Source organism: Temnothorax nylanderi, unplaced genomic scaffold (genome assembly GCF_030848795.1).
Source record: "Temnothorax nylanderi isolate EJ_2023f unplaced genomic scaffold, tnyl_v1.0 TNYL_tig0237_pilon, whole genome shotgun sequence".
NCBI classification, from domain to species: Eukaryota; Metazoa; Arthropoda; class Insecta; order Hymenoptera; family Formicidae; genus Temnothorax; species Temnothorax nylanderi.
The window spans coordinates 278,200-292,223 of record NW_027249299.1 but is presented as its reverse complement, the minus strand read 5'-3'; the positions used below and the strand labels follow the sequence as shown (position 1 = coordinate 292,223).

Here is a 14,024-nt window from a genome sequence, read left to right as displayed (position 1 = left end):
CGACACGTATATCAAATATCATTAGCGTTATCAAATTAAAAATTCGCGTCCAATCACGCATTATGCTACGTTACGTGATTTTTTCGCTGGATTGTTGTTGTATGGAATGTAATAATTCCCAGACTTGTAGTGTACTACTACCATTGAGAATCGTCCGCGAGAGGCAGTGCTTCGATAACGTGCAATTCATTTTGCAAATTCTTCCAGTCGACGATCATAAGATTTTCATAATCGCAATTGTATAATCGGAGGCATAAAGAGATCGGTCCTAGGACTACCATTCGCTAGAAATATCGATAAATAGATAAAATATCGACGAACCCGCTCGGTCCAGCTGGTCCTACATGAGAGGGAGCCGCGCGGCCTTAAATAAGCCAGTGCTATGACAAGAACTCCCTCTCAAGCTCCGAGATGCTCGGCTTCCTGTTTCGATTGAGGCGTCGGTTGGCCTGCAGCGGCACTGTGACGTCCCTGGCTCTGACCGTGAACCGGGATGTCCAGCAGCGTTTCTCTGTGGGCTTTCGCGTGCCGACACGCCATCGCGATCGAACGTTATCGGCGAGAAGCGTACCCGGCCGATGGAAATCTGGCTGTCCTTGGCGGAGACGTAGCTCGAGTCCTCGGACGTGAGCGAATCCGGCGGTGTTGGATTCGTCGGTGTGCCCGAACCGGAGTTGTTTTTGCTCACGCTCTTGCTCGGCGAGTTGTATGGATTGTAACTGGATCGTTTCAGGCTCGAGCGTAACCGGGTGACCACCTCCAGATTGCTCGGCCGCTCACCGGAGTTCGAGTTGGAGTCGTGGGAGTTCTGACGGGTCAGCAACGGCGAGCCGTACTCGTGATTAAGTATACTCCCGCCGTACGTCGTCGTCAAGTTGGAAATAACGTTCGAAGGTCGCTGGTAATACGGTATCGGCGAATACACGCCATAGTCGTCCTCGTCCTCCAGCCGGAATGTCGGGTTGACGTTGCTCTGGCTCGACGTGCTGGCGTTAGAGACGTTCGACGAGGTGCGGTGATGCGTGTAGGGCAAGAGCCTGGACACCGGCCTAGCCGGGCTGTTCATGCTGCTCGGATTGTCGTACGCGTGCGGGAACTCGGGGCACTCGAGCATCCGGTCGCTGAAAAGCAACGAAAGACCTCTTATTGATCTAAAACCGTGCTCCAATGACACTCTGTCATATGACTTCGATTTCCCCCGAGTCGGTTTCAAAACTGTATCTACAATCTAGAAGAAACTAATTAAGCAAAGTTTATTTATACGCTATACTAAAGTTCTATCATCGACTTTGCGATCATTCTGATACATGTTTTACTAATACTTACTGATACTCCGCAGGTATGAATACGTCGGTTCAGGGGGCCGATAGTACTCCGGTGGTACGACGGTATACATTGGCGGTCCATAATCCGGGAATGGGGCGACGTTACCCATATATATTGTTGGCACTCTCTCCATACGATCGACGCGGGCCGCATCGTGCGAGTACGCATCCTCGTTGCTGGTGCTGCTGTTGCTCTTCCTCCTCGGGCTTGGCGTCGGGGCGTTAGAACCCGTCGTGCTACTCGTATAGTGCTGCGGGGAATCCGTAAAGCGCAACGGCTTATCCGGCATCGCCACGGATGGAAGACCGGGCGCTATGCCACCCATGTTACTCAGGAACGGCCTGCAATGATAATTGCGTTAATCTATGTGAGTAGAGTATAGCTGTCGCTTCATGTGTAGATTAAACCGGCTACCATTGATTAATCACTTCCTCTTTTCTTGAAAAAAAATAAAAAAAAATTCTTTTCTTGCCAGATTACCTGCAATGGTGTGCCCGTCCGTGATAAGTGTTGTGCGGATAGCCGCTGCTCGAGCTGAACTCGTAATCGGCGCCGAGGGTAGGAGTTGCGATTCGATCCAGTGTCCGCTTGAAACCACCACCTTGGCTGATCCTCGTCGCACTCGCCCATCCGTGGATAGAGGCGCGGATGTATCGGGGATATGTTCGACATTCTCACGTCGTAGCCGGTGGCTACGCCGGCCAGCATCGCCGCGATGTTGTACAATACCAGCTCGACTATGCTTAGCTTTGGTTTTTTCGTTTCGCCGTTGTAGAGGGTGGGCATGGGCACGGGCATCGGCATGATGTAGGGCCCGGTTAGCCCGGGCTTCAGAGGATATTCCGACGTTATCCAGTTATCGGCCGACAGATCGGGCGGTAATGCTGTATAATCTATAAAAGATATTCAGGTTGTTTTTTTTTTGACCGATGACAGGCGTAGCACTCTCGCACGGTCCGCCCGCGAGAGTAATAGGATCATTTAAGCGAATCTACAAGTGACAAATTAAGGGTTTCATTTATAAAGCATAATGTACGCCTCTTTTTCTTCTCCCTCTTCGTAATTCATAAATGCGATCGGGAAAACGTATTGCTTACCTTGTCCCCGCGCGATTAATTAGATCTTTAATATAATAATACATTTTTTACGTTCAAAACTTTGACTCAGTGTTTAGTAGCGCGACAATCCGCATGCTTAGTCGTTTTACTAGTTTTACTCATTATTATTACTACATGCATGCAAGCAATTAAAGATGTAAAAATGTAAATTAAATATTATCTTTACGCATTAGCTGTTTCTACTGGCACTAAGAACAAATCCCGTTAAAGGGTACGCACCCAAATTGTACAACATATAAGGCGTATATTAAAAATTGGCTAAGCCAACAAAGTATATAGTAATCAAATACATGTGCATTTTAAACTTAACATTCCAAATAATGTGAAATATCCTCAAGTATACCTTAACTGCTGATATCAGACTTAGCCAATTTTTATAAATAGAAGCAAAGTTCAACGCATAAGATAAATGTTTCTACTGATCTACTAATTTTTGTCTTAATGTAGATTTCGTGCGATACGTACTACGTCAAAGTTGTTTAGAGATAAATCCGAAAGACATTGTGCTCGCATCTAAAATATGGAACACTCCGAACACTACTTAGGATAGTCTGTAATTAATCGGGCGATAAATTACTGTACAGATACTGTCTTGTACATTTTTTTTACTTACGACCATTCTTTTTCTCATTTCACCTTTTCAACTCTCATCGACTCAAAACAAAACGACTAAGAACAAAGTCACATAAAGCCGGAATTAATCGTAGCGGAAGCATTTAACGTTTGCGTTTCTCGCAACTGTCAAAAATGTAACACGCGAATATTTACTCCTTAGCGAGACTAGGACTGAGGAAGAGAAAGGAACCAAACCCAATCGGAGTTAACAGTTAGGATCCTACTGGAAGCATGCAAGGATTATTTTCTTTTTACGCTCGGCCGTCTCTCTCTTTCTCTCGGCACACTGTGTAATCCTGTTCACATCACATGTGCAGTTGTAAGCGATAATGAATATATAATCCGTTATATTTCATTATAAATAAAAGTAATCGTTTGAAAATCCTACAAGGTGTGCACGAACGCCAGTAAAAGGACAGTACAAGAGATATATTATGCCGATAATCTGTTATCGTCAAATATAACAAAGCAATTATCACCATAGACCGAGCGTAAAAAATTCAGCAAAACGAAAAAACAAAATTCAACGTGTCCAACTGAAAAGGTTTTATTGAAAAAAATTTCTATTTCTAAATACAAGTGTGTGCGTGTGGCTCCATGTGTCGAATGTGATGTGTGCAAAAGATCTTTGCTCTCGGAAACGTTGGAAGTTTGGCATAACAAATACAGAAACGAACAATTCGCTGTGGAAGTTGTATTTAACAATTAATAAATTTGCAATCGATCTAAATGCACATAAGACAACGAAATAAGAGGGGCTACGTTAACAAATATATACTTCTCTCTCTCTCTCTCTCTCTCTCTCTCTCTCTCTCTCTCTCTCTCTCTCTCTCTCTCTCTCTCTCTCTCTCTCTCTCTCTCTCTCTCTCTCTCTCTCGCTCTCTACTTCTCTTTTCATATATCTATACAATATATATGTGATGTAATTTTGATTTCGTTTCGTTCGATAAAAATTATGACTATGCAGACATACAACCTGATAACGCTCCAATGTAAAAACAGTACCGTTAAAGTTGAACTTTGCGGTAATGGACGAAGCGTGTGACTCTCTTTCGCGTAGTAGTGGGCTGTTAGATCTGCTTGTTAGAAATGTTATGTCTTCCAGATAAATATCAGAAAAGAACCAACACCAGAAAGACTGTGTATACATATACATATTTAATATATATTCTTTTTAATATTCTCATTAGATTTTAGCTTACTCGGACTACGAGTATCACATCGGCTTAAATTAGGATAAATAATTCGTAAATTATATAGCGCGTAAGGGGGAAGGGTGGGGGTACAAAAAAAAAACGAAAAGAAACAAGTCCGTGCCCTCTGCATAAACGTTTTAAGGGTTCGGTGCGTCACGCTCGATATACTTTCGACAATTCCGTCTTTCCGAGGCAGCCCCTAGGCAACCTCGCAAACACACCATCAGCTTCCTCGCGTTTCTCGTCGTAGAACAGGGGGAGAGGGGGGGGGGAATTAAACTTAAATTTCTAAATCTGGTCCCTTACCGAATCTAATCCAAACCACCTCGCAAGTCTGAATAAGTTCACGCTGCACAGGAGACCAAGTCCATCCCGATAAAATGATCTGGGAATATACTACGTGATAGACGCGAGACATTAACGGGGCAACGAGAGTATCGCTCAATCAGACGTGTCCACGAGAAGTCCGTACAGTTCATCCGGAACAAATCTGATTGCGTCGTTCCGCAAACGAATTGGCAGAGACAATGAGAAAAGACACTATCGATTCGGTGTACACATGCATTTATCACTATGTGATCAACCACTAAGCAATAGCTAATAACTACGTGATAAGGCTTCATTGCAAAACGTTCAGTTACGAAAGTAAAAAGACATTGTCTACTTGAGATCTTTGCCTTAGAGCTTTTACAATACGCAATACAAACCGTCGCTCGATAAAAAAAAAAAGAGAGAGAAAAGGAAAAGATAAAATTTGGAATAAAATTCTAGACAGAAGGAAATAGGTGAATGGAGGTGATATGGGAGGAGAAACATTAGTGAGAAATACGACATAACAACTGTTGCGTGAAGAGAAAACTTACGGGTGTGGTAGATGCTTTCCTCAGAGAGGCCTGCGATAGAATAGAAACACACGATCAGTACGAAGTCATTCAAATACCATGTAAAAGAGAAATGTGCGGCGGAAAGGAGGCATGCCATCGAAATGCGTTTCGAGCTGCAGGCTCTACTTGCGTTCTTGTAAAAAAAAAGAATACAGGGCATTCGTAACTCGGCTGCGCTTCCTTCACAAACGAATCACGGATACTATACGGCCCGCGTGTCCCAAAAGGGTTCGGATCCGAATTTTGGAATTAAAAGAGACAGCGCAGCACGCACGGGAACGCCCTGTATATGTGTAAAAAGTCGCGGGAGTACATCCGTTTCGTCGAAGCCGCGCGCGACTACTTGTCACCCTTCCTCGGGAATTGTTCGCCAGCGAAATTCTTAGGCACGACGTCGGTATCTTCGGAGGTCGAGCGACATAGACCGACGTGATCCGGGGAGACGCGGGCAGACTTCTCTTTGGACTGTAATTGGCACGCGGGCTCTGATGATCGTTCCCCTCTTGGAGGCAACCGGGCGACGACGTTTGCGCGACGCTGTCGCCGTCGCAGCTGCGCAAGTATTCGTTACTTCTGGACTTGTGATGCAAAAAGGAACTCATCTCGATGCCGTGGTCTAAGCGGTACGCGGTGGTGACCGGTTTCGCGGGCGACGCGTCCAATTCGAAAGCGATCGGCGACCTTTTCTGCCTGGAGCCCGTCGTTTCGTGGTACGGCCCCAACGAGCTCTTCGACCTCGAGCTGTCGTTCGAGTGCTCCGAGTCGAAATTGCACAATTCCGACTCGAGGCTCTCGAAGTCTATCCCCTCGCGCGAGTTCGCCGCGAGGAACCTGGGCACCGCGACCCCGGCGCTGCCCGCCTGCTCGCCCGAGTCGCGACGGCTCAATTGCGGGATGGATATGACGTTCTCCAGGACGCTGTACTCCACTTTAACCGCGGTGGTTTTGTCGTCGAGCGCGTCCCGGCTGCCCCACGTCTTCATCTTGTTCAACACCCGCAGCGGACTCTTGGAAATGCGCGACTTGTGCTGGGACTGCTGGGTCTTGCCGCCGATAGAATTCTCGGGGCTCGACTCCAGACCGTCGTAGTCGTTAATTTTGATGGTAACCGAGTTCTTTCTCTCGCCGCTACGCGGTGAATTCAGGGAGCTCTTACGCGAGCCGGACGGCGACCGGAAGAAATCGGCCAGGGACGCCAGCCGCGATTCCGAACTGTCCCTGCGCTTCGACTCCTTCGACTTGCTCCTGTCGCGCTTCTTACTCTTGACCCGCTTCGCGGTACCCACCAGAGTGGACGCTACGTTCTGCACGAAATTCGTGGAGTACGAGGGCTCCCACTCGGGCGGCTTTTGGCACTTGGTCGACGGGACTTTCGAGACTGTGACCCCGGTGACGGCCGCGCGGTGACCTACCGCTTTTAAGGGGTAATCGTCGTTGATTATCGAGGGCTCCTCCGAGAAATGGGCCTTGAGATTGTTCGAGGGATTTTTGTTATGCAGGACTACGGACTCGTATATGTCGTTGTCCAAAATGACAAAGTCCTCGCCTATGTCGCAGTACTTGCCCAGCACGATGCTGTCGAGCGAGTTTTGCGGTATATCGTTATAGCTACTACATCCTGGCTGATTGTCTATCAGGTTATTGGCCGAGGAGTACAATTTTCTGGTGGTAGGGTTACCTATTTCCTGCAGAAGCGGGGAGCGGTGTGCGTTCGCCAACAGGGCTGTACGCAGAGGTGTCTTTTCGAGATCTGGCGCGGAACGGGACCAGCGTTTGCCGCCAGGAGAGGCGGGGTTCGGCGGCTGGGTGATAATAGCCCCGCGCTCACGTTGATGAAGCGTCGACGGTCCCCAAGTCTTACCCTTAACTCCGTCCGCCGGTACTAAACGGGGAAAGAAAAAGAAACAAAGTGCTACTCACTACGATACTAACTACTCTTCTCATCTCCTTCGCTTATTCGGCGCGGAGATGAAGCTTCTTTACGGATATACTCTTCGGAAAGCGACTGTATATGTCAAACGGTATAACTGTGCACGCTAATTTCAGCAATTGATGAGTATATACTAAAATAATACATTAGCTCAAAGTAATCGTGATTTTTGCAAGAATAGAAAATAAAATGGAAGAGTATTCATATAATATATATATATAAAAACAATGATTGTGCACACCATGCCGAAAAAAAAAAATATCGACACGAATAAAAGTACAAAGTGTCTACCACGTACAAACAGTGTTACATTCAAATTGTTCGATTACAATTCCAATACGTTTGATTCGCTCGTAAATTCACTCATATTGCACAATACATTGTCATAATCACGGTACTACTAAAAGCGGTATTTCAAAGTAAGAAGCTACTCACATGCGATCGCTCTGAGCCTCGGGATGCTGGGTGAGCCTGGGGGACTGTTCGGTCTCGACGGATTCCTCACTTTGCCTCGATCCAAGGCCGTGTCCTGAACGGTGATCGTGTGACGAAAATCTAAACAATACGCCCTTGGTTTTAAACTCACAATACACGTCTAACATATGTTTCAAACAGAGAATACAATTATGTACAGATAAATAAAATCTGAGAAATCTGTTGATTGCACACGTAATAAAAGTATAAGAAAGGCAGATATTCTTACCCGAAGGAGCACTAATATTGCTTCCAGGTTCCTTCTTATTTAATTTTAATCGCGACTTCTTAAATTTGCCACGTCTCTTATTCGGCGTAGGCGTGTTTTGCTGTTGAATGATCATCACGGTGAGCTCCCTCTCCAATATGGCTATCTCGCGCGCGGCTAACTCCTGTTCCCGTTGCCTCAAATTTTCCTCGTGCTGTCTCTGTTGCACTTGTGCCTTCGTCAGTTCCTCTTCTCTACAGCGCAGCTCCTTGTGAGTAAAAGAAAATTTAATAATCAGAAAATTTAATAATAATTTTTAAACCTTTCATCGTATTTAGAATAATTTACTTTTAATTAATAAAAAAAATGGAGAAAAAATAAATATATAATTCTTTCTCTAACAATGATATATTAACCAACTCTTTTGTCTTACCTCTTCTAAAGAACGGCATGCCTTTGCAAAGCATTTAAAATAACGATTGGAAATGTTATTCATTATGCATATTTATATACACATACATATATAAAATTCAAAGATTATTTGCACAATTATGACCGTTTATATCACATCGAATAATTTGATATACGAGAATGTATAATTAGCGTAACATTAAATAGAGCGTGTACCTTTTCCTTCATGCGCAATCCATGCAGGACTTGTTCGATCTCCAGCCTCCAATCTTCCTGCATCGTGTGAAAAGATTCGTGTGGCGTTGCTGCGAATGCACTGCGCACTTCGTCCAAAGCTATTAAGATTTCCGTGAATCCCGGTCGAGCGTGACTATCCGATGCCCAGCATGCTGTATAATAATCGCTTTTAGTATTATATTCGTCCAGAAGGCGCGTATGATATTTCAGAAGAAATATCTTGATCTCATTTAAATGTTACGAAGCTTTTACCTTCCATGAGAAGACTCCATGGTTGAGGACAGGTAGATGGTATAGGTAGAGTCAACTTGTTGACAGCAACACCGTATGCTACAGCCAGAGCATCGATACCCTTATACGGTGTCTCCCCCGTCAAAAGTTCCCACAGTAACACGCCATAGCTATTATTAAATATATCAAATACTTTAATGGGAAGAAAGCGCAGTTAAATAAACGACTAGAAAAGATTTTCTTTAAATGCTACTGGCAATCTTTAAATAATAAATCTGGCAATGAGAACTGACCTCCATACATCACTGGCTTTGCTGAAAGTACTCTTTTTAATAACTTCCGGCGCCATCCAGGCATACGTTCCCGCCGCAGACATACGAGTCGTTTTGTAGACTTCCCTCGCCAAACCGAAGTCCGTGATCTTCAGAGTTTTGTATTGAAAGTCGTCATTTTCAATCGGCTCACTTAGCAATACTGTCGATGTAAAAAAAGATTATTTACAATAAAAGTAACAGAATCTTGTTTATTAATACTAAACACAAATTATCATTAATTAATATTAAAATATCTTACCGTTAGAACTTTTTAGATCTCTGTGAATAAGACTTATGGGTGCCTTGTTGTGAAGGTAATCCATCCCTCTCGCGATCTGTATCGCCCAATCGACCAATACATCGGGCCTTATTTTCCTGCCGCTGAGAACTCTGTTAAGACTGCCGCCGCGAGCGTACTCCATCACGAGACACGTATTGGGCATTTTTAAACACACTCCTTCTAATTGCACAATATTTTCGTGTTTCAACAACCAGAATAATTTCGCTTCCTGTCGAACGTTTTCTAATGTTACACTAGGTTCCTCGCCCGCATCTTGGCGCGCAGCCTTGACAGCTACCTCGTGTTTGTTCCAAAAGCCCCTAGAAAGAGTAAACAAATTTATCAAAGACTCTCGATGCTCTCGATGAAATATCTTATATATCTTGAAATTATTTTTAGTGCTTTAAAATCAATATATCGGAATCTATAAAATATTTTTAAAACGTAATGGCTTTGGGCATTTTATAAATTAGTTTACAGGTGTACCTGTATACTTTTCCAAATCCTCCGACTCCTATAACTTCTTCCAGTTGCAACTCCTCAAAGTCGATTTCAATTGGCTGAACTTTATCGATCACCGACGAAACTTGATCGATGCTTTCTGCCTCTGCAACAAAGTTCGCCGGAAAAATTCCCACTTTTCCGCGAATCTTTCCTGTCCACCATCCCTCGTCGCCTGAGATCTTAGCGTCCTTAGACAAAACCTATCGTGGGAAATAATAATTGTGTCTTGTAATTTCGTACTCTCCTACGTTATGCTGCTATAAGACAGTTACGTGCTATCGTCTGAAAATCAGTTACCTCAACAGTTTCCCCTCTCTGCAGGGATAACTCATCTTCACCCTGAGCGACATAATCGAAGAGGGCTGTGAAGATAATGATGCTATTGTCCTGCCGCGACTGAGAAGAGGAATGTGTGCCGTGGGATGGACTAGTCTGTTGAGAGATAGTTCTCGCAGTTCCGCCGCTATGCGTGTCAGAAACACTGCTATCAGACATATTGTTGCTAGACGTACGTCCATATATGGACCCGTAACTGCAAGAAGAAATTGTCACAAATGCATGGGACGTCTACCAAAGGTGTAGCTCGCGGAGACTCGACGTCCCAGAGACCCGTTTTCCTTACCTAGCGGTATGACTGTTGGTTCTGCTGTTGTACTGATACCGTGGCGATGAGTTGGCCGTGTTGGGACTATGAGGATGTGAGGAGCCATTCTCTGAGTAGAATAGGAAACGCTCGCACCGATGACGAGCATCCGGTTGTCCGTGGTCCATCAAGGTAGACAAGCCTCTCGCCGATAGCCCGGCTGGCGGCATATGGCTCAACACTCTCCTTGCTCCTCTCTTCTGTAGCGTAAATCACACCCTTTTCCTCTCTCCGCGCGCACGACGGTATCTCGCTGCTTCGTTCACGCAACGAGGAAAGTAAAAACGTGCCCAGTGGTGGGCACTCCCCGTTTCTCTAACTATTCTGCTTAATGTTTACCTTGCTGCTTCCCGACGATGGGGATACATTGGGATCATATGTTATGTGTATTATCGTCGTCGCTCGGTCGTCGGGCGCATCCTCGACAACGACACGCGGTCCCGTGCCTCCGGAACACCGTCGGCCGCGCTTACATCGGCCTCGCTCGGTCGCGGGCGTTACGGCGACTGCGAAATCGGACTGCGGACAATGCTGCGCGACCACGTCGGTGCCACCGCGCCGCTTTCCATCGGAGCGCGAGGAACGTGCGAGCGTTCTCCGCGACGGCGGCCGCGGCCGCGGCGGCGAGAACGAGACGGATCTCCCCCGGGCTCTCGCGCCTCTACCACCCCGTGTACAAAAACAATATCATCACGGGGGGGACCGGCATTCTGAAGCGTGTGTGTCCGTGTGTGCGACGGTGGCAGTGGCGACGGCGGCGGCGCACGGGGTGCCCCGCTCGCCCTACCTGGGGAACCCTCGCCGCGGGGGTCGCGGCTCGCGGGAACGGTCGACTCGGCCGGGGACGGTGAAGGTCGCGACACGCTCGGTGCTGACGGAGCTCGGTCCCCAGGCTGGTCCCGCGCGTCAGGGTGTGTATACCCACAAGCGCCCACTCCGTGTTGACGGGGGCTCTGTGTCTCCTCGCTGCCTGGCCGCCGATTAATTCGCGCCTACCGAGCGGCCCCCGAGACCCGGGTGACGGCGGGGTTCAAGCGGACGCCCTCGCCGGTCCCGAGGACACGACGCTTCGCGTCAGACCGGAGTCCGCGCGACGATGCCGCATTTAACGATAGAAAACGGGACAGCACTCACAGCAATAACCTCGCGGACGCCATGTTTCGTACGACGGCCCACGACGGCCCCGCCATCGACGAGCGACGATCCCGTAGACGTGCCGCGCCGCGTGCCTGCCGCGCCACGCCGATTGAATCCCCGCGACTCGACCGGCAGCGCTACCTGTCGTCTCGTGCGAGATCACGTGGACCGTCCACTCGTGGCGGCGAGTTTGAACGACACGATTGAACGTGAGTTTTAATATTGCGAGTATAAAGTGGTTCGAGATCAGATACAAAAGCATTTTTAGCATCAAATTTCCATGTTCGTGTGTTAATCTCGGACAATATACTTTATTGACGATCCTTTGTTCCTACCAGTCGCGATTAAATATTTACAGAGATATTTTGACACTGCGACGTTCGAATAAATTAAGTAACTTCGGGATCAGCTTCGCTTCTGCATATTATAGAGATACGTCTGCCCTTTGGTACGTGTCGTCCCTCGAAGTACGACTCCTCGGATTTGAGGATTTCGTGATTGTACTTGTATCTTGCGACGCCGCTAAAAATGCACAAATATATCTGTAATAATGCGATAATAATGAAAAAGAACGCCCACGATAAAAATCGCGGATAAATCGAACCTCATGATGTATAACGATCTCCTCGGTAGCAAGAAACACGCAACGTGTTCTTTCTCGTGTCCTTCCATTGCTAATCTCATCACGCTGTCGCTTAACAAACTTAATCCTGCAATGATGCCCCCGCAGAACTGTAAAACGTTTCAGAGAAATCGTATCAAGGTGTCGAATAAAATCGTATTAAAAGCGACTTGAATCAGACTTCGATTAACTTGACTGATGGCCAATTAATTCAACTGAAATCGTTTGAAGCAAAACTTCCAACTATTATTCTCTGACCTAATTTTCTTTTTCACATGTTAAACAACAAGAAATGATAATTTTATCCACGTAAGCAGAATTAGTACGGTATAAAGAACAAAGAAAATAATAAAGATTACAAATATTAATCATTGAGTAAGTTAATCAAAGTTTAGTCGAAGTTGCTATCAGTAAATATTGCGCCGTTCTCTTCGGAGGATGAAAATAATGTTTCGTTACCCTGACACTGTCAATATGCGGCTTTATCCATCCGTCAGGAGCTAAGTCTAGTATATGCACGAGTGAGAGATGCATCGTTTCTGGTGGGAATGCCTCCCTGCGAACTCTGTCGAGAATCAGCGAGCTATCTTCGCTCCACTTCTTCCATTCGGTCTCCCTATAGCCGTGTATCGCCTGCGAAGATCCAAAATATTGATATAATTCAAGACGAGACAATCCAAATATATTGAAACATAAAAACACACGCGTTTTACCAACATTGTCCCAATGGGAGAATTCGTAGCGCAGTCGTTTCATGTAAGGGTCGACCTCTCGCACCAAGATATCCTCCTCTTTCTCGCTGATGAAATTCGGCAGGACCTTCATGGTGTCGTACAATTCCACTCTCCAATCCTTGATTGCGCCATCCCGCGATTCTCTCGTATCCGAGTTGGAATTGACAATACATTTGGTGGTGGATTGACAAAACGCTCTGTTTACATTGCGGGATAGTAAACGCACAGTTATCGCCATTTCCTAAATCGAAGAGCTTTTTACAATGATCGAAAGGTCACACAAACTTGAGATAAGACGTTTATCTCGAAAGTTTCTTGGTATCTCCTTCACATTATCAACCAGTATCTATATTACAGAGTCATATATTTCTCACGCAACACAGACCGCAAATATGAATTAAAAAAGACTTGGTTTCTTTTACAGTATTAATATGCTACGGTAGAAGCGTAAAATTCACAGTAATTGTGCACATTTCGATATCTTTTTACTTAAATGAAATAAAGGAATAAAAATAGGACAACTGTCCTACTGTGGTGTCATTTTTCACTTCAAATTTATTTCATTACAAAATTAATTATATATTAAATACAATTTTAAAAAAGAAATTTTTTAATTCAATAAAATACGGGTTTTATTTATCGCAATGTGGTAAGCCAGAGTTAATGCCCATTATATTTTTACGTTGCGAGATATTTGACATTCTTCGAAACCTTGAGGTTATGTTGTTCGCCGAATTAGAATAAGCGCATACGTATATATGATAATGAAATCAATTGTCTCATCTTTTAACAATTTTTGTCTTTAATTGGAAGTTAGCGTACGCGTAAACTCACGAATAAGTACATAATTACTGATTTCACGCTTTTACCGCAACAATTCTTAAGCGAGCAAAGAGGAGAAACTCGGCACGAGTATAGGTTATTTCTAATCAATCTGGCCACATGTTGTACAGGTGAACCCAACAATGGACTAGCAGGTATTCTCTTTCATCTCACCGAGTTGAGAAATTATACGATCTAAACACTAAGCAGGATAAAATGGACCAAAATTGAACAATACAACAGGAAACGGTACACAGGAATTGACAGAATGTACAGACAGGGGATTTAACATTGAAAATTCGCCTATTCAACAAGCTGCTAAATACCAAAAAAACGAA

The 14,024-nt window shown here is 45.3% G+C and overlaps 2 protein-coding genes across 5 annotated transcripts; both read right to left on the bottom strand.

The window, feature by feature from the left end:
- Window positions 1–241: 241 nt before the first annotated feature.
- On the bottom strand, window positions 242–11,601 carry LOC139779648 (mitogen-activated protein kinase kinase kinase 11-like). Its single transcript, XM_071718069.1, is given in 18 exon segments — window positions 242–470; window positions 472–525; window positions 527–1,121; window positions 1,327–1,345; window positions 1,348–1,667; window positions 1,807–1,887; window positions 1,889–2,219; window positions 6,818–7,021; window positions 7,505–7,624; window positions 7,773–8,019; window positions 8,185–8,205; window positions 8,379–8,551; window positions 8,652–8,800; window positions 8,924–9,104; window positions 9,204–9,544; window positions 9,711–9,928; window positions 10,026–10,260; window positions 10,351–11,601. Coding segments are annotated over 18 exon segments (3,570 nt in total). The 5' UTR covers window positions 10,542–11,601; the 3' UTR covers window positions 242–380.
- Window positions 11,602–11,791: 190 nt separating this feature from the next.
- On the bottom strand, window positions 11,792–13,951 carry LOC139779652 (alpha-ketoglutarate-dependent dioxygenase alkB homolog 7, mitochondrial). Of its 4 annotated transcripts, none has more exons than XM_071718075.1 (5): window positions 13,861–13,951; window positions 12,848–13,210; window positions 12,590–12,763; window positions 12,113–12,240; window positions 11,792–12,030 (listed from the first exon to the last, which is right to left on the bottom strand). In XM_071718075.1, the coding sequence occupies exons 2-5, from the start codon at window positions 13,100–13,102 to the stop codon at window positions 11,898–11,900; spliced, it is 690 nt and encodes a 229-aa protein (XP_071574176.1). In that variant the 5' UTR covers window positions 13,103–13,210; window positions 13,861–13,951; the 3' UTR covers window positions 11,792–11,897. The 4 variants fall into 4 exon arrangements, with proteins under 4 accessions (XP_071574176.1, XP_071574173.1, XP_071574175.1 ...); XM_071718072.1 differs by having other exon boundaries at window positions 12,848–13,105; window positions 13,699–13,937; XM_071718074.1 differs by having other exon boundaries at window positions 13,734–13,937.
- Window positions 13,952–14,024: the final 73 nt, after the last annotated feature.

What these genes read in the sequence shown, in the direction of transcription:
- LOC139779652 (XM_071718072.1), bottom strand. An exon ending in AATTCTCCCATTGGGACAAT is followed by an intron (nt 12,764 to 12,847) that starts GTTGGTAAAACG and finishes GGATCTTCGCAG; the next exon opens with GCGATACACGGCTATAGGGA. An exon ending in AGATCGTTATACATCATGAG is followed by an intron (nt 12,031 to 12,112) that starts GTTCGATTTATC and finishes GTGCATTTTTAG; the next exon opens with CGGCGTCGCAAGATACAAGT.